The following is a 20,203-nucleotide window of genomic DNA, read 5'->3' on the forward strand; positions in this document are numbered from 1 at the left end:
GTGAAGGCCAGCACTTACTTTTTGTTCCAGGACCTTTGGACAGGGAGTAATTGCTGGATAGAGCAACTTTGGAAGCTGGGCTTGGCAAGGACGAATGAATGTGACGATACATGCAGCAGATGGTCAAGTGCATCACTCCACAGGGTGTGTTGCTTTTCACAGGATGAGAATTAAACGTGGAGACAGCAACCATTTGCTGAGCAGGCACCTTTTTTTTGACCAGTATTTATATTTGGCGCAGTTAGTTTAGGTTCAGGAGCTCTGCATGATTTAAAGAATGTGATAGTACATAGTGTGAAAGGAGCTCATAGCCCCGGGTTGCATGGTGGTGTTGCTGTCCTTCAAAGTGAATGTGAAACTCAGCAGCCATTAACTCCTCTTTTGCTTCCAGATTAAGATTATGGATCTGGGCTCAGTGAGAGAGCAAAAATGTAAAGGTGTATGCAGCTGAAATCAAAAAACGTAACACCAGTGTGTGTTGCACAGCTTAAAGCTGCATATGAAAAGTGATGCTCAGCACTGCCTTTCTTTTTCTTTAGGACCTTTCCTTAAGGCAGCAGATTGAATGTTTCTCTGTAAGACTGACATTGTAGGATGCAATATCCAACTTCAAAGACTGATGTTTTGATAGCTAATATTTGGTCTAAGAATTAATATTTTGGTCTCTTGCTGAGGATAGAGCTAGTCTGGTGTTAATATTATTTTTGTCCTTTCTGTGATGCTGTAAGAGCTGTATTGTTTTCTTCATAGTGTTATATGTGTATATGATAATTTGTGCAAATAAAGTTGTCATATATTTTATAGTTATGTACTGTTAAGATATACTTTTATTAGACGTTTTTAAAAACCCACAAGCCAGCGATGGGGATTGCAACACAGTGTTGAAACCACCTGGACAAAGGAGGGAGGACTCCATTCACAAGTAAATGAATGTGGCCAGCCCGGAGATGGATCATCCATCAAGGTAGTCTGAGGAACACCCGAAGATAAATATGAGATAAATATCCGAAATTGAGATAGCCAGAGCCATCAGGGAGCTACATCTCAATACTGAATTCCCATGATCATGGTGCTCATCACTCTCCGGACATGCATTGTTCAACTTGCCACAGAAAAAAGAATTTCACCTGAATACTGCAGTCCAAAAAGGAAGAAAAGGGACTCTGTCTCAGGCAAGAAAAAATCGTATAAAAATCGGCCAGACAGGACAGTCGGGGTGAAGCATAGGGGACTCTCTGCTGCAGTGGTCAAACCTGTGTCTCACCCAGCACGATCCCGGGATCAGCACTGGCCTTTTTTTTCATTTTGATAGTGGCTTTTCTTTTTGTTGTCATTCTCTAAATTTATATTTGGTATATTTAATAAATTTTCTTAAATTAATAAGCTGGAGCTTTCATTTATAACAATAGTGTCGTCAGAAGCACCTGGATGCTGTTGCTGCTAAGTTTGCCATCTTCATAACTGAAAAGGTTTTTCGATTAATTTTATATGGAAAATCATGCTATGAAAAGCCAGTGTCCACAAAGGAGACAGAGGAGTCCTGCAACTTAATTTGAACAATGGCAGAGTCCACCAGAGCAAACGCCCACGAGGGTTTCTCTGTTGAGTTTTCGAAGGGCACATCCTACTTTTATCCCAAAATCCCGGCCACAAGCTGCTCTCTTCTTTTCCCCATTGGCTGAGGTGCTCGAAAGGTGCAGCCTTCCCCAGCCACCTACCCCATATCCCCCTTGAACCTGGCATTTTCCCGAAGTTCAGAAACTCAGCCTTGTGCAGACTTTCGGGAGTTAAACTCTCTGGACTCTGCAACAAACCTGTGGCTTGAAGTTGGTAGAGACATTGACACCCATTTCAAAGATGTTAACACCCATGGAATTGTTTGTAAAGACATTAAAACACATCTCTGCTAAAAAGTTTAATTCAGAAAACAAGATACCATAACTTACTAACAAACAATGAAACCAGCTTTGCTGGACACTGTAGTTTGGCTTAGAAATCTTTTATTATATATATTTGATGCTTTGAAGTACAGAAGTGTGGCAAAACTAATACACCAGTAAGAACATAACAGTTTAGCAAGTATATATGTGTGCCAAACTAAATTGAATATACTTCAACCAGTACAGCACTTAAAAACAACATGGTGGGTATAAAATACTTCATTCAATAACTTCCTCTTCCGGAACAACTTCCAAAAGCATCTGGAGGTGCATAGTGATGGGCTCTGAGGAAAAGATTTATTGTTAAAGGCTTTGTAAGAGAACTTTCAGTTCAAACTCTAAGTGAGAAAACTATTCTTCTGTGTAGTTGGTTTTTTTATCTCTATTCCTATTTCAAAATGAAAAATAAAGGGTGGGGAATAAACAGTCTTAAGATCCAAACTACAGCATTCTACATTTCCAAACTTCTATTAGAGTACAGTGCTTCTAATTACATAATTCAAATTATAATTAATTATAATTATTACATTATAATTAATCATCCTGGGAACAAGAGGGACAGATGATAGATTTTGTTAATGTCTGTAGAACTACTACTGTTGTTATATTCAGCTAATTCCAGTTAGCCTCTTAGAAATACCTGTGTATCCTATTTTGCCTGATATAATATCAGTTTCTCTAGCGACTGTGCAATCAGTTGATAAATGGTCATGCTGGGTTCTTGCAGTTTATTCAACCCTGGGATTATTTTTTTATCTTAATGCTGTTAACATTTTCTTTAGTAAGGATAGTAAACTTAATAATCAGAGGTAAAATCCCAGTGTTTGGTGGCATAAGAATTTGCCTGCTAATCTTCAGTTAACCACTAAAGCAATGTTTTGAAATACAGAAAACTGAAAAACTAACTTTACAGATTTATTAGTTCTGTTTCTTTGTGCTACTACAGTGATGTGTTGTTTTTTGTTAATTCAGTTTAATTTTTCCCCAAGTCAGACATTACTTCTTTCCAACAGGAAGGAGTGAAATACAGTCTTCAGGAAAGCCCACGGCATGCCAAGGAAATTGCTTCCCTCCACATTCTGCTCACACACTTTGGAAGGGATTGACAAGATAGTGAACTTTATTATACTAACTAATCTCAAGTTGAGCAAATGCTGAGTTTGGAGCTGGCTACCTGAAGTATACTTACTTGATATTTTTTGTGCCCAGCTGAATTTTAAATGAACAAAAAGTGCATAAACTATAAGTCCACTAAGTATAAATAATGTACAGTACAAATAGGCCAGTTCAGGTGCACTGATGATTGGTGCCAATACCAGTAAAATTGACACCAGTGTCACTATGACAGGAATGATGATGGGTATCTGCAAGATAAAAAGAATAAAATCACTTCTTCATTCTTTAGATGCTTTTACAGAAGTTGCCTGTATGAAAGAATATTTTTATTGCTTTATGCATTTTTAATTTAAAATTTTCTGGAATCAGATGGGGCAACGGAAGGAGTAGCAGAAATATGGGCAGGAAAACTCTTCTGCCAAATTATTCACTAATACCTCTTATTTCAAATTGTAGTGTACAAGTTTGCATTTTAATAAATGTGTGACTTACATGCAATGATCTGGGATCTTATTTTGGATATTCTTTCAATGGTAGTCTGCTGACTGCAATTACCCATCTCTGAAAATTTGGTTTGTGCCCTGTGGTCTGTGCAAGTGAAAACCAACATTCTGTAATCTTTTCCCAGTCATTATGAGCCTAGTCCTAGTGCAAATCTGCTGTTAAATGGTTAGATTTCAGGTAAGGGTAGTAAAAAACAAGGATGCTGCCCAAAGGTGCTGTTTAAATAGTCTGATATATTTAGTGTGAATTCATGCTACAGCATCTATGGAATGGAGAAAAAGCCATACAGAACTTACCTTGATAGGTCTCCTGAGTTCCTTCCTTGTAAACCTCATGACAATTAGTGCAAGTACAGTTAAACCATAAAATATCCAGACTGCAAAACTAAAGTAATTTATGAGTGAATCAATGTCACCAGGAATAATATAAATAATAGTGATGGCCCCCTAAAAACAAAAACAAAAATTAGGGTAGTCTATTATAGAAGAAGGCTGAAATTTATTTCTGTTTCAATACAGCTGCATGTGTAGTGTTCCAGTGTCGCTATAGGATACGAGAAAGCACAAAACGAGCCACTGCAATGGCAAGGTAAAAAAGAAGGTTTATTTCTTAACTCTAACTTTTATATTTTTCTAAAAGTAACAGTAGATTAGAGAGTAAATGGGCTACCTCTCCAAAGACATTAGATAAACCACCAATATATTAACTTCCTCCACCCCCACAAAAGAATACAAAATAATATGTTGTTTATAAAAAATGTGTAAAAAAATTTTCTAACAGAATATAAACTCAGAAGGCTTAAAAAAAATCTTAAGAATCAGAGTGACATTCCAGAGTATGAACTGTGAATGCCTTTGCTTAAATATCTGGGCTTAAGTGTATTGCAGCACCTTTAAAGATTGTGACTGCTTCCTGTCAACATGTGGTTATTTTTGTGTGCAACCTTAATTTCATTTCAAGTCAAAATGCTTATAATTTTTATGCATTAATCTGTTTTATTCTTGACTGACTATCTTGAAGATAAAAAATATATTTTTAGGTTTTTAATGTTGCTGGAATTGAAAGGAATGAAGAGGAGGTGTCTTTACAAACAAACTGGGCCTGAGGGTAGATAAGGCCAGATACAGAAACGTGAAAGAAGCAATGGGCAGAGCCATAAATTCCATAGGAATTCCAGTAATTGGCACAGATTGTTACTCACTCAAGACTCTGCTACATCTCTGGATTTAGAGAAAAAGAATAGAGACATAAGGAGAAAGAAAAAGCAGGGGGGCACACATTAGAAAGGTGTGTATTAGGTGATGTGGGAAGACCGTACCCCTCAAGTACCTCAGCCAATGGGAAAAGAGAGGGAAATGTGGCCAGGAAATTAGGATAAAAAGGAGGCTGTGTCCTCTAATCATTTGAGAGACACCAGGGGGAGTACCCCATGACCTCTCTCTTTATTCAAATAAAGCTACGGGACTCCTCTGTCTCCTTTTTGGACATAAACTTCTAGTGTTTGTGCATTAATTTTCCAGGTAAGATTAACAGATCTTGTTTTCCCTTGAAGATAACTGGGTAAAATAAAAATAACAACATGTTCTAGATTTATTCTTAAATGTATTTACTGACTGGACCTCTTTTTGTGTGATGTAAATTTTCTACATGGAGAAAATATTCCTACAAGGAGGAAAGAGGGTAATGATTGCTTGCAAGCATCTTGTGAAAGTATTCCCTAATATTAACCATTCATTTAAGTTTTTGTTCTCATGCCATTGATTCTTAACCATTTTGATTTTTAAAGTCCAGTTCTGGAATGAGTATATTCAAATTAGAGAAGTTGGGGGTTTTATGTAGTCTTTTTTCCAAAATGCATTTAGCAATTTTCTTGTCTAGATAGTTCATGATAGGTGTCAAAACTGCTTGTAAGAGGCTGTGAAAGTATGTATTACTGGAGAATTTTTGGTGATAGGTGATAATTATTTTTCTGTATTTAAATATATACTTACATAAAAGATGATAGCAGGTGCTGGTGTTAAGCGCTTAACACTAATGTAAGACAGTATCTTTAGCACGTGCCCTTCACGACCTGCAACATAAACAAGTCTGACAAAACAAAAACAAGGCAATGCAGTTAGTGTGGCACCTATAAACAGTGTTACTAATAGTAGACATCCAACTAATTTCATCAGTATTTTCTTTTATATGCATTGAAATTTAAAGAGTATTGTAGCAGTTAAAAATAAGGGAAATTAAATAACCAGTATTAAAGCAGTGAGCTAAAACAGATTCTGAACAGTATTAAAATAGTGCACTTGAAACTAATTTCAGAATCATTATTTTGCACATATAATTGAAAATTATTTTTGGAAATGTTACCAACTGTGTCCCTTTTAATTAAATATTTCCTTTTTCATGTGTTTCATAGCAAAAAGCTCTATTGACAACCTTTTGTCAAAAAATGGTCTTTATAGCTGCATTGTATTCAGATGCTTTTGAAACCTTAAAATATTTCAAATAGTAAATGGAAGCACTGAGCAAGTGGTAGAAAGGAATAGCTTCTCAGTTACCTTTGCTGGTGTAGTCATGTTTTTACTGGTAACTTTTAACTGTTTAATTCTCAGCATTAAAATTGACTAGAGATTAAAAAAGCCTTTTTTGCTATAGTGGTATACCTTCATTGAATTAAGAAGAGACCATGTTTTCTAATTTTTCAAACCTGAATAGCTACTGCTTATTTTTTGAAAATTAAACAATATAGCTAGATTTACAAGCCATTTCAAATTACATTTTGTGTAATGCAGATCAGAAGAATGTCCTTATGTTCATGTATATAAATTTTTCCATCCTTCAAAACCTTTCATGTGAAGATATTTAGAATGGGGACTTACCTGCCTGCAGTAAAACAGGTGCCATTGGCAGATCCAAGTGTTGAAAATACCACAAAGAGAGGAACTATCCAAGAGGCAGGATAAAGGACTCTATCTCCAAATGTCTGGGAAATTGGATTAAAATTAATCACTTTTGTCATATTAACTACCGTTTAGTATATTCAGTAATGTTAGAGCCTCTTTGTAAGGAAAGTAAATGGGTATCTGAGCTATGTTACCAACAAAACCATGTTGTATATTTTGTGTAGTTATTAAAGAATGCCCTGCCAAATTAATTCATTGACCACTATAAAATGAAGTATTATTGTCATGATGTTTAAGATGCAACATCTGTAGGAAACATTGGAAGGCAGATGTAAAAACTACACAGAAATTAAATTCCGTTAAAGACATTTACTCTGGGATGTGTCTGCAAAACCAGAAGGAAGGAAGATGGCATTGCTGCAGAGCACTGTCCACACAGAAAGCTGTTTTCAGCCTCTCTAGAAGGAGTAACATCAGCAGTGACATCACGACAGCCTGAGCTGGGGGCAAACAAGGACAAACTCCCTCTGGTCTTTCACTACATTTGAGTTTTCACCTGTGGTGTGGTTTGTTAGTTGTTGCTGCAGATCTCAGGTAGGTTCATTGACCAACAGCAAATGAATTTGAATTTAAATGTTTTGACAGGTAGGTTTAGGTTTTTAGTTGGGTTGGTTTTTGTTGGTTTTTTTTTTTTAAGTAAGTCAAGCATAAAGAACTTTGGTTTTGAAAAGTCTGACATCAGTGATATTTCTTGTCCAAAATTAGGGCACTCAAAGGCTACTTACAGCTGTATAGACCTTTCTGCACAGGGCACTCCTTTTGTTGTGCTGCCTCTGCTCAGAGCCAGTGCTGAGGTTTTGTTAATTCAGTCTGATCAGTTCAGTGCTAGTTGCTGTGTTGTTCAGATTGTAAGTTTAAAGGTGTATTGAAGAGGACCAGTTCTTATACAAGATTTAACTTCATACATTCTTTGCTGTATCTTTTTGTGCAGACAAGCTGCTGAAATGCACAGAAGATCTAAATTTTAAAAGCTTCTGTTTAAATAAAAAAAACTAAGCATTTCAACATTACTGCACTTCTTCACTGGACTAGACTGTGTATTTACATGTTTGTCACATACTGTTTGTTTTCCCCAAAAACTATCATTAGGAAAATTGTTGCAGGACCTCAACAGCTGTTTCAGAGATACAGAAAATTTACTGAATGGAACTGAAGGGGCAGATGTATCTTCTATGGTTTCAGAAACTTTTTTAATTTCTACTTTTATCTGTAAGAGTATGTCTTGTAAAAATCCTATCTTTCAAATTTGTTAAGGATAAAAGCCCAAAAAGAATAAGGTGGAAGTGAATGATGGACTATTTGCTGTTATCTCCATAACAAAACTTTGATCTACTGTCATTTGGCATGTGCTTCTTTCTCAGAAATACTGGAAACAGAGAAAATGGCAAAGTAACTGTCAGATGATATTTCTCTTTCCATCTTTTTGATGCCTTTGGAAAGCAGTCACCCTCTGACCTGCAATGTTTGCAAAATATTTGCTGAAGACTGCATTACTTTTGCTTCCTCCTTTTATTCTCATTTGGAGATGACAGAACTGCTCTTTCAATTAGGCATTACTGAAATTTTAGATTAAGAAATGATAGTAGATAATGGGGGGAAAGGTGGCACCAGCAGCTTAGACTAAAATTAATTTTATCCTATGAAAAATTAATGGAACTTAATGACTTAGATGACTTCAGTGCACACAGCCTTCTTCAGATGTTCTATTACAAAATTAAATAGCTTACCACAGCAACTGCCTGGGATTGCAGGAGCTCTGTTGAAGTCATCACAGTGAAATAGGAAATGTTTATCAGAACATAACAAACCGTGACCAAGGGGATTCCAATAATTATTGACAGTGGTAGATTTCTAAAGAATGGAAAAATAAGACCCCATCAGCATTGCTGTATCCCTGGTACAGTTGTCATAGTAAACCGTGGATTCTTTCTTTTCCTGATATGCTCTTTAGGTGTTTTTAATAATTTTTTGTTTGTTTGTTTAATTGGTTTTGGGTTGTTTGGTTTTGGTTTTTTTTTACTGTAGAGCTATGGAAATCAGGATTGTAAAAAAGGAAAAATACAAATTATGCAAAGATACAAAGCCTGTAATAATAATTAGCTAATTAGCTTTGTCTCTACTGCTCAAACCTTGAATAATAGAATATTAGTGTTTTTAAAAAACAAATCAAATTATATGTTTGCTTATAAATAAATATATAGGGTTTGATTTATTGCCAATAAAAACACTGATTTCCTACACAGTTTTACCTGTAAGGATTTTTAAGTTCTTCTGTGATGTAATTGAGTTGATTCCTGGAAGGAAAAACATTCATAGAGTATTTCAGCAGTCAGGGGTTTAAATACAACTATATTATGAGGTGGGGTATTATTTCTTGTGTTATTGTTTTTAATCTTCTCAGTTTTAAAAAGGGAAAAAATAGTAAAATTAATCTTTTAAGCAGGACAAAATCTATGTGAGTTTCTCATCCAAAAGTCAGCCTCTTGATCCACCATGTCTTTTTGCATTATCTCTGGTATCTCCGAGACTCTAAATATTAGATAAAATATCCCAGAATAATCAAACAAAATTTGGCAGACATCCTAGGATTTATAAGATTACCTTTCAACTTCAAGCTTTGCAGTATCTGAGTCTTTTCAAATAGAAGCAACAGTGTGCTGAGGGCAAAGAGAAAAGCAAATCTTCTGGTGTTTCACAGTGGTTCTGTAAGTCATACTGCCTTTAGAAAACAGGCATGAAAACCTTTTTAAGGATTATACCAATCTGAATTATAATTTCCAAATACCCATTTTTGCTGGAGCACGTAGAACAATTGAAACAAGGTTTTTATATTCATCCACTCTGAAAATCTGAAGAGTTAGTATTTACAGTTCAAAGGCAGATTTTCAAATGTTAGTGCCTGGTGGTTACAAACACAAATAATTATTTAGGGATCAGCTTCTTTGCCCTCTTAAAAAGTCCATATGAATGCCTGAATTAGCAGACTTAAATGCCTGAATTGAGACACTCAAGCTTGGAAACAACCTAAAAAAAGAATCTATTTAAAATAAATTCAGTTTCAAAAGCTTGTAAATGGGAATTGCTATGTGGGACATCAAGATGATATTCTTATTTGCTTCCAAAGCACTGACCTATATACAGACCTTTGCAGTTTGTACATTTAAGATTAACACTGGATTTGTGCCAACAGAACTCTATGCCAACTGACATTCCCTTAGAAAAAAATCTGCAAGTTGAACCTTATAATTTCTGACACAATGTTCCTTTTTATGTTCTCCTGTACTAATCAAACACCACTACATATTTCACAAGAAATGGAATTTGATGGGGTAACCTGCAGGGAAAGCTATTTTGTCTAACACAATGGAATTAAACTGTTTTATATTCTCCTCATTACTGCAGTATCTAAGCACCTTCAGCACCAAAGACATAGTAGTCCTTTTGGGATGTAATATTTTCTTTCCTTAATAAACAGCAAGTAAACGAGGGTAGAGTTCTGGGGGTTTTTTTTAACCAAACTAGTGTTCTTTCTCCAGAATTCATCAAGACATTCTTAATAACAAATCAGTTGTTCTGATTTGTCATTTTGTTATTGTAACTTCTTCCAAGAGCTCTACAGAGAGAGTAAACCAGTTAAAGGCTGTTAAACTGTAACTGTGAAGGTTAATAAAGATTTCTTACCATCCATCATATGCCCAGAGTCCATTATAAAATGCCAAACTGATAGAGCTAACAGAAATTTTACTGCCCTTGAAAGAATCTTTGAAGTTATCTGTTTTTCCTGCAAATAAGAGGAAGACTACTGATCAGTGTTGAAATTAATTCTTGTAATCCCCACCAGTTGAAAGAACATTCCAGCATATGTCTCATATTTTGAAACTTTACACTTATAAAATTAATGAAAACCCTTTTGTATTAATTGATCTGTAGTGTTGCATTTTGCACCCATCACCCTTCTCTGAAAGAAAATGCCATTGTTTCCAAGAGAGGCAGAACTAAAACCCTGAATTAAGAGATTCAGGGCTGTGCCTTATTTCTGTGTCACTTTTGTCAGTGAGGAATTTTTAATGATCACAGAAAAAGCTAAAATAATTTCTTCAAATAACATATATTTTATTACCTTGTGCAAGGAGAACAATTCCACTTACAATAATGATTGTGACAATGATCATTTTAGCAGCTGTGAGAAAATTCTGGAGGTAACTTCCCAGCTTCACACTCAATGAATTCACAATTGTAATTACCACTAAAAGAAAACAAATTATAAATTTTTGAACTGTTTGTCAGAATTTAAAGAAAATTGACCCTCCCCTTATTTACTGTAGTAATTTTCTCTCACACTTTTTATCTATATTCTATGCAGTTTTTACTTACTGTGTTTGGATAACTTTTAAAATAGTGAGGAAAAACAGCTTTATGAATTAGATTTTTATAGTATACCTTTAATAAAAAACATTTTGAAGTTTCACAGCATTCTAATAAATAAAGAAATAGAATTTCAACATTTATTTTTTCTTCCTTTTCTGCTAGAGATAAGCGTTCATTATACAGATGTATCTATAGTAATGAAGAATTTAAAAAAAAAACCTCAGACTAAGAAAAAACTATTTTTATACCTATCCTTTTTATGCTCTTCCATTAGTTATTGTGGGAAGGGCTCACTGGACTGTGTCTTAAAGATTTCTGGCGTGTTTGCAAAAAGACGCGTCATCATGTTAATCACTTAATTGTTTTTATCAATGCACTTGTACAACTCCTTTGCTGTATGACACTCCAATCAGTAAGGCCTGACCAACTCCCTCTGAATGAGTTTGTCAATAAATACCTACTGTTAAAAGCTAAAAGATGTTCAGGTACTGGCTCCTGATGTTAACATTTAACATTTGTTGCCTTGTTGAGATAATGGCTCATAAACGTGCAGTACAGGGCTGGAAATTAAGACCAAATTGTTGGGCCTGACTATCAATAAAACCATCCTAAACACAATTTGACAATTGTTTTCCTCACTTTTTGAAAACTTTTTAAGCATGCAGGATTGATCAACAGGAATTCCCTCTGCAGTGATGACAAGGCAGTTTCAGGCACTTTTTGATGGGCCAGAAACAAGTCACTATGCGATTTTGGACCTGGTCTCTCTGAAAGTGTGGCTCTTACCAATAGCAGCTGCTGCCAGACACTTGATGACAGCCTGGGGTGGATCACAGCCTGGATAAAAAGGAGCTGAGGCATATTCTGCAAAGCTGAGACAGATGATTGCAAAGGAGCTGGGTTTTGTAACCAGTAAGCTTGTCCAAGAAAACAGAAACGCTGGAATTGGGCCAAATGCCTCCATGAGGTAGGGATATTCTCCCCCAGACTTTGTGATCATTGTGCCAAGCTCAGCAAAACAAAGAGCACCTGAATAACAAGAAAAGCAGGTTTAGTTAATGCACTTTTGAACCTGGGACTGCTTGAACTGATGATTGCTCTTTAATAGGTGGAAAAGTGAAGGAAATTGATCTGTACAGTGCACCATTACTCTCTTCATGTTTCTGTATGTTTTACAGTATATGCAAAATAAAATTTTAATTACTTGTGAGCAATTGAAAAAAATACCCTGAAATTATTCAGATGCAGTCTAAAAATTACTACCATTTTTATTTCAGACTTCAACAAAACCAATACAAACAAACATTTTTTCAGATAATAGAAATAGAATAGAAATAGAAAGCTAGCAGAAAGTACCTAGCTCACTACCAGTAAATTTCACATACTGCCAGCTATTTAAGTAGAATACTATTCTCTTTATTACAGTCAGTGGATGAAGCAGGAAAAACTAAAATTCCTTTCACATTAGAGTGTGATTTACAATTTTAAAACTTAATTTGTCTTCCATAAACAACACATTTTTAATTTGTGGTTGAGTACTCTATACATATATACAACAGGATTTAGTTGATTTTGGTCTAGGTGCTATTAGCTAATTTATGAAATGAGAGTAGTTTGCAGAAACAGCAGATATGAAGATTTAAAGCAAAGATTGAGACTCTTTGTTGAGTTTTTTTACCTAATGTTGCCAGGACTCCACAGGCTGCCCAGATGATTAAACAAGGACCCACAGCTTCGACATTGGCAAGCACTGATTTTGGAGAAACGAAGATACCTGAGCCAATAATTGTGCCAACAATCATACAGATTCCACTAATGAGGCCCACCTTGAAATAAAATGAGATGTTTTTGTAAGCAATTTCCAGTAATTCGCCAATTACTTCTCAATATTATGGAACAACAGTAATTGTCATTACTGACTGATTTTTATTTGCTTTTGATAGATAAGTTCTATAAAGAAATATATTAAACAATTTTGCAAAGTTTCACCCTTCTTTCCAAGATCTGTATGTATCCTGTGGTGTACTCCTGCTGTTTTCAAAAGTACATCTATTTGTGTTTTGCCTGCCTATTTCCTTTATTAAATTGTCTTTTGGACTATGTGAGACTCAAATATAATCTTGAATGGGTGAACTTGCCCTTTCCTCTCTGATTAAGCAATGACATTCTTTTACAAGCACTTGATGAATTCTGAATTTTCAAAGATTCAGAAATTGTCTTTCATGGATGGAGTCTGGGGTTTTTTTTGTTTTGTTTTTGTTGAGCAGCTGTTTTCCTCTCCTTGCTTTAAATATTTGTATCTCAGAATGGTGTTGATACTGCTAGGTGATAAGATCATGTTCTCCCACATTTGTAGTGACCTACAATATTACATGAAACCATTGAAATTGAGGCATGTATTATTAAAACAAGTGGCACAGGCTACTTAATATTTTCTGACAGCTATGGCTACTCTAATAACATCAGCATTCTTCCAGTCTTGGCACCGAACTAAAACCATATAGATAATCTTTTTCCAGGCTACTCAAATTAAGAGAAATGCCACTCCCTCCTGAGAGGAAGCTACACAACTGTTTTCTAAAGCATCTGTTTTCTCTGGAGGAGACAGATTTTCACTTGTCTTCAACTACCAGTGCCTATTTTCTGGCTATAAACACTAACCAATTTTGAGAAACAATGAGCTGAAACAACCCACTACAAATTCTGAAAAGTACATGTGGGGAAAAAAGTTAATGAAATGCCTCAGTTTATCAACTTAAGAGTAAATATTTCAATAATTTTATCTGATCACTTCAATGACATATTCTTGGGGGTTTAGTCTGTTTATATCAGAGCTATTTAACTTCAGTAACTAGCTGTTTCTGAAATTGCAAACCAACCACATTGTTGAGACACTAGGATATTTTTGCTAAATTGGGACACAGTGGTGGTTTTTGTATGCTGATGCATGTGCACAAATATCCCCTTCTGCTTCCCTCTGCCAACCCCTGACACACGACCAAAGGGGGAAAAGAAAAAGGTTTGCCTGCTTTTGTAGGTTCATCGTTTGGGGCTCATGACTCTGAATGGATTGTCTGTCCTCTCTTCCTTTATCCTCTCCTTTTCTTTTCTTCAAGCTTTCTTCACCCATTTGTTTTTCTTGTTGAAATTTCTAAGGAAATAACAACAAAATCTCACTCTAGCATATTAATGTTGCTTGACTTTTGCTGATGTATGTGGGTAGAAAATAGTGCAGGTAAATATTACCAGAAAACAAACACATGCACACACTTGCTCATAGGAAAAGGACTTCCATGGAACTACCTGCTCAGAGAGGAAAACGAGAAGTGATGTGAGCTTCACCTCCTCCTCTGGCTTGCTGTGTGTTCTCCTTATACCCACCCGGCAGGGAATGTCTGTGTCTTCTTACATTCAGTTTCCAGGATGCCCTCACTGGAACGATCAAGCTTTTATAGCCAGTCCTTCCTTTGAACTCCTCCAAAGGCCCAGACAGATTTTATCTTCCTCCCAAAAGCTAGTTTTCTTCTTATCTAGGAGACCTTCTTTCCATTCTTCATTAAATCAGGCCTTGCCTCAGTTCCTTGGAGATGGAAGCATCTGCTAAACAGAGTGTGGACTACAGAATCATCTATTTAGCAGCTCTTTGCTTCAGAAAGGGTCAGCAATCTTCTCCGTGTTGATTCAGGGTGAATGTCTTCCACTCAATGTTTTGTCCTTTTTAGAACTGGAATGTAAAGAGTTTGCTTTCAAATTTAAATTTAGACTTTAAATTTAATTTTTATTTTTTTTTTTTGGTGAGGATTTTGCTTGTTTCCCCTAATATTGGTGTAAAATAGAATCGGAGACAGTGAAGGAAATTGATTGGGTTACATCCTGAGTCTCCAAAGTAGATTCAGTCAAAAGTCTCTTTTCTCCTAAGACTCTACAACTATAATTACTTGAATTTGAATGCTGAAGATCCTTATGCTTTTATACAGATTGTAACTCTGGAAGACATAATGTTTAGGAAACATAAGTTGGGGTTTTTATGTAAATTAAGTAGTAACTGGCTACAGAAACTGCAGCATTTGAAATTGGTCTTCAGAAACATTTAGGCTATAAGGTCATCAAGTTTATCTTCTGAATTATAGATTTTTTTAAATAATCATAATTAATCTAACTTTAAACCTATGATGAAAACTGCACACATGAAGAATGCAGGGCTTGGATGGCTGAACTTCATTGTAGCTTTGTGCCCAATGTCTCTTTTAAAGTCATGTATTTAGACTGCTTCCATCATTACCTTTAGCAATTCTTGCTTTCACTTACCTTATTTATTTATATTTGTTTGGTGTCAATCAGGTCCAGGAATCCTTGCCAAGTGTATTTCTCCTGTTAGATTTCCCAGCCAGTTACAAGCAAGGCATGTCCATGTCTGAAACCAGAATATGAAGGAGCAGCAGCCTAAGTACAGAGGTTATAAAAGGTAATCATTAAACCCATTCTCTGCCAAGAAGTTTTGAGTTAGGAACAACAGGTAAACTGACAGCCCAATTAGTTTATCTTTAAAAACAAGAAAATCCATTTTTGTTCCTTTTGTTAGAATGTTTGTCCAGTGCCTAAGTAGTGTATTACATGGTGAGAGTGAACCATAATTTGGAGAGACTATTTTGATGATTTTATAACAAGCAGTTGCTAATTTAAAAATGCTTTGGCAAGATAACCTTGAAGTAATTGTCATATTATGGGTGCATAACCATGTGCCCAGATTTTATTTGAATCTTACTAAAAATAGTTGATGCTTCTATCTTGAGAAGGTAGAGAAGCATAAGGAAAAATATCTCCTTTGTTTTTCATTAACTTGAGGCAGCTGAGTGGGCAGCTGGTGTTCCGTTTGCTTGCAGCTACAAATATTATCCATTTTTGTAAATATTTAAAGATCTTGCTTCAGTGAAAAATGCCATTCTGTGTTTCTATGCAGCTGTACATCCAAGAAAAAAATTATTATCCTGAATTCTGTATTAAGGTCACTGCTTTCATTTGAGCTATTCATCCCTAAAACACTTGCAAAAAGACCCTTCACCATGTTAATCACATAATTGTTTTTATCAATGCACTTGTACAACTCCTTTGCTGTATGACACTCCAATCAGTAAGGCCTGACCAACTCCCTCTGAATGAGTTTGTCAATAAATACCTACTGTTAAAAGCTAAAAGATGTTCAGGTACTGGCTCCTGATGTTAACATTTAACATTTGTTGCCTTGTTGAGATAATGGCTCATAAACGTGCAGTACAGGGCTGGAAATTAAGACCAAATTGTTGGGCCTGAGTATCAACAAAACCATCCTAAGCACAATTTCATAATTGTTTTCCTCACTTTTTGACAAACTTTTTAAGCATGCAGGATTGATCAACAGGAATTCCCTCTGCAATGATGATATAAATCTGTGACTAAAAATGGACTCTTAAGAACATGTGAAACACTTGTTAGTTTATATTTGCCATGTTTTCTGATGGTTGAGCAAGACTACACTGCAAACTGGTTTTTCTCCAAGACTGAGGTTGCAAAGTAATGTTAGTACAGAAAATAAAATCAAAACTGTATTTTTTTAGTCACTGGCTTTTTCCTCACTTTGATTTTCTTGTTTAATTCTCACAGAAATCGGGTTAAGATACAAGAGAAGCTCTTACATCTTAAATAACTTCTTATTGAAAAATTTCCACAGTAAGAATGGCCAGACAAAACTTTGGGTTTTTTTTCTTTGTCTACAGATAAAGAGAATAAAACATGTTAAAATTATAGTCATGCTACAATCACATGAAAAGGCAGCTATGAACAATTTATTCCTTTTTATGGAAGTTTTACAAGGACTTTTAGAATATTTTTCATGGCAATTGTGATCTATGACTAAATTAACCAATGTTTTCATATCCTTCAATTTCACATTTCCCAGTTTCATTTGGGATCAGATATTATATAATGTACTTCCATGTTCCTTATGCTGATAATTTTGAAATGAAGGTTTATAATCTGATCATATCTGTATTGCTCCTAAAATGCCACAGAGACTGCTGAAATAGGTAATGTGAGGGGAAAAAAAAAAGAATGGGAGGTCATATTATGGGGCTAACATTGCCCCTTGAAATGAAGCAGGCACATCTTTCACATCATCTCTACCCTGGAACTCACAGACCAACTAAAACAAAATAAAACAAAACAAAACAAAACAAACTGTTATGAATGAGCACAAGAGGCTATTTGTGCCAACAAAACACAACAAAAAGAAAACCCCAAAAAAAACAACCCATAAAAAACCACCCACACATTAAAAAAAAACCCATAATTTTGATGAAAATATAATGGGATATGTAATCTTTAATGTTTTAAGTAAAGTTTTGCTGAGGAATTTTTCTTAGATTTAGTGTAGGAAATATTTGCTTAATTTGTGTAGATGTGTCAGTTGTCTTTTCTTTGTTCTTCAGATCTGGACTACATTCTGTTTCTTCAGATCCCATAAAATGTTTTCCCAACATTGAAAAGATGTTACTTGAATTTTAGCCTGAGCAACTGGCTTCTTTAGTCAACCTGGAATGTCTGTCTAGAGAGTTCCCACCTGTTCTATAGGGTGTCTTAAGTCTCTGCAGTGATTTAACCTTAACTAGTCAGTGCTTCTTTATAAAAATAGAAAATTATCTTCATTTATTGTCTAGTTTTGTTTTAGGGATTGCTTTGCTTGGGATGTTGTAAACCCATTAAAGTATTTTTAATTTTACCAGCAATCCTTCTTTTCCTTAGCCACTGAAGGAAAAAATAAGCATTGATTTCAAGGATTCTAATATTATTTTCTTTGTAGACAAGAGAAACTACATTTTACAGCCATGGGAAAAGAATCCTTCCCTCTCAAATAGGTACACAAATAGATGAGTTCAAATTCCAAGGCATTTTGAGGCAAACACTTTGAGGGCTTGTCCTATTTAAACCCTGTAGTTTGAACCTTTTCAAAATGCTATTTACCAATTAAATCGTAAAAAGTAATTTTCAACTTTAATTCAGGAAATAACAAGGAAAAATAGCAATACACCTTTTGCACCTTTTGTTATCATTCCTTACTAAAAATGAAGGTTAATGTTTGTTAGGGTTGGTATTTATTGCTTGCAGTAATGCATGTTCTGCTTTGATCAATACTAAAGCAAATGATAAGGATCGTCCTAACTTGCAGTTTTTAATTGTAGCTTAGCAGTATCTCAGAATGAACACTTTCCATTCTAACCTTCCTGCTTACAGGTTGTTGAATTTTTAATGAGAGGACCAGGGTGATTCCCTGCATTTAGTCTTCTTTGAATCTGACCATTAATAGATGTGTTCTAAGATTCGATCTCACTACTGTCATTCTTTAAGTAACTTTATTTTCCTAAGTAATTCCAGGTATGCTGCAAGTTTATATGCAAAGGAATATAAAGAAATTATATGATTTAATAGCTATGGTGGTGCTGGGTATGCTACTGGTTTGCAAGACCTTTGCATCTTGTGGAGGTCAGTAGGAAATATTAGGTGATGGTGGTTCTTAACAGAACTACTTAATAGACTATAGCTCTTAACAGAATAGATGGGGTTTAAATACCTGTATTTTATCCCTACTTAGTTCTTGGTAACAGTGTAATTGGCTTTTCTTCTGTGACAAATAAGACTTTTGAAAATATATTCAGGTCTGCTAAAGGTTTTGTACTATACTTGCCCAAAAAGTGCAGAGTCTTTAGTCCAACAAGAGATTTATTTTGTATCAGGAATTTTTTTTAAGCAGAGCAGTTTAGAGACTCTCAATTAACTCGTAAATGCTGGCTATGTCATTGTATCCAAAAGGTCACCAACAAATCAAGAAGTCTCTTCCTAAGAATGTTCTAAAGGAATTTTGACGGCCTCTGGAGAAAAACAGCTTTCATGTCACACTAGTTTTTAAGTTTTTAACAGTGCTTCAAATTCTGATCAGGATCAATGATTTTTCTGATGAACATCCAACTTCTCGTGGTTTTTTTAATTTTAAAATTAAAGCCTGAATTTGATCTTCTTTTTGAGTCCAAAACTCAGGTTGCATTCCACTGGCCTTCCACCAAGGAGGGGCTACCAGTTAACATCGGTTTTGGAAGACAAATCTGTCTTGTGCCCATCTCTAGCTGAGGAAGGAAGCACTGAGTATTGAAACACTCCCCTGAGGTTATGATGTCTATGCTACTTTTGAAGTCTCATTTTAATTTTATATTTACTGAAACCAAAATATTTCAGGTATAAAACAATTCTAATAAGTAAAATATATTTCTTTCTATATTTCATATCTGAACATGTCCTTATATATGTATGTTGAAATAAATTTAGTACAGAAGAAAATAGTTCAGGACTAAAAAAGCCTGGAGAGCTCACTCCCTGAGAAACCACATTTTTAAACATAAAGAAGCCTTCAAAGTGCTTCTGCTTTTTTAGATCCAAGCTGATTGACACCATGGAGTTTTTTACCATAATTATCTACACTAGATTTGCAGAGAAGGACCAGTGCTTAGAACTCTCCTAAACGGAAGAGTCATGCCTCCCCAAGGAAGGACTTCTAGTCCCAAGGGAAAAGCTCTCAGAACTCCTGATGCAATGTGCCAGGATGCTGTCATGAATTCTTCATGGTGAAAAAGTCTTAGGAGGTAGTCTCTCTTCTGAGCTGGGGAAAGGCAATCTCCTGGCCTGAAAAACAGCATCTTTCTCACTTGGAAATAGAGGTAGGAGAAAACGCCTGAGTTTAAATGACTTCTCAATGGTCAGGGGAATTTTTCTAGAAAGTGGAAATAAAGATAAGGTGAGTACACATCAAAGCTCTGACAGTTCACATAGCACTGGTAGATACTTACCTTAATGTGACTGCTGAGTGTCAGACTCTCCCTGCTATTTACACAACCAAAACTGAGTGTGAAGTGCTCTGTTCTGACTATGGCATAAAATGTTAGACCACTATTTTATCTGTAGCTGGCAAATGCATTGGAACTACTGAGATTTGCTACTGGCAGGAAAATTAATCCACAAACATCAGAGGTTTACGTCCAAAAAGGAGACAGAGGAGTCTTGTAACTTTATTCAAATAAAGGGAGAGACCATGGGGCATTTCCCCTGGGGTCTCTCCTTTTTATCCTAATTTCCTGGCCACATTTTCTTCTTTCCCCATTGGCTGAGATATTTGGGAGGTACAGACTTCCCCAAACCTGACACCTAAGACTCTTTTCTAATGCATAACCCCCCACCTTTGTCTTTTCCTTGTGTCAATTAGTGGAATTCTTTATGGGATTTATGGTTCTTCTCATT

At 35.5% G+C, this 20,203-nt stretch overlaps 1 protein-coding gene across 5 annotated transcripts; it reads right to left on the minus strand.

Moving 5' to 3' along the window:
• Positions 1-792: 792 nt before the first annotated feature.
• SLC7A9 (solute carrier family 7 member 9) lies at positions 793-20,012 on the minus strand. Of its 5 annotated transcripts, none has more exons than XM_085589230.1 (14): positions 15,194-20,012; positions 14,267-14,609; positions 13,911-14,036; positions 12,564-12,711; positions 11,672-11,914; positions 10,638-10,763; positions 10,199-10,298; positions 8,767-8,811; positions 8,245-8,368; positions 6,434-6,537; positions 5,552-5,648; positions 3,857-4,006; positions 3,130-3,304; positions 793-2,224 (listed from the first exon to the last, which is right to left on the minus strand). In XM_085589230.1, exons 3-14 carry the CDS (start codon positions 14,013-14,015, stop codon positions 2,160-2,162), a joined length of 1,482 nt encoding a protein of 493 aa, XP_085445356.1. In that variant the 5' UTR covers positions 14,016-14,036; positions 14,267-14,609; positions 15,194-20,012; the 3' UTR covers positions 793-2,159. The 5 variants fall into 5 exon arrangements, with proteins under 5 accessions (XP_085445356.1, XP_085445355.1, XP_085445354.1 ...); XM_085589229.1 differs by having other exon boundaries at positions 14,189-14,609; XM_085589228.1 differs by lacking the exon at positions 15,194-20,012 and having other exon boundaries at positions 14,189-15,152.
• Between the last annotated feature and the right edge of the window lie 191 nt (positions 20,013-20,203).

The sequence above is a fragment of the Lonchura striata genome, chromosome 11, assembly GCF_050655825.1.
Source record: "Lonchura striata isolate lonStrDom1 chromosome 11, ASM5065582v1, whole genome shotgun sequence".
NCBI classification, from domain to species: domain Eukaryota; kingdom Metazoa; phylum Chordata; class Aves; order Passeriformes; family Estrildidae; genus Lonchura; species Lonchura striata.

Coding starts and splice junctions, on each gene's coding strand:
- SLC7A9 (XM_085589227.1), bottom strand. CDS start 14,015: ATGGGTGAAGAAAGCTTGAAGAAAAGAAAAGGAGAGGATAAAGGAAGA. Junction 6,538..8,244: donor AATCCCAGGCAGTTGCTGTG/GTAAGCTATTTA, acceptor CCAATTTCCCAG/ACATTTGGAGATAGAGTCCT. Junction 3,305..3,856: donor AACTCAGGAGACCTATCAAG/GTAAGTTCTGTA, acceptor TTTATCTTGCAG/ATACCCATCATCATTCCTGT.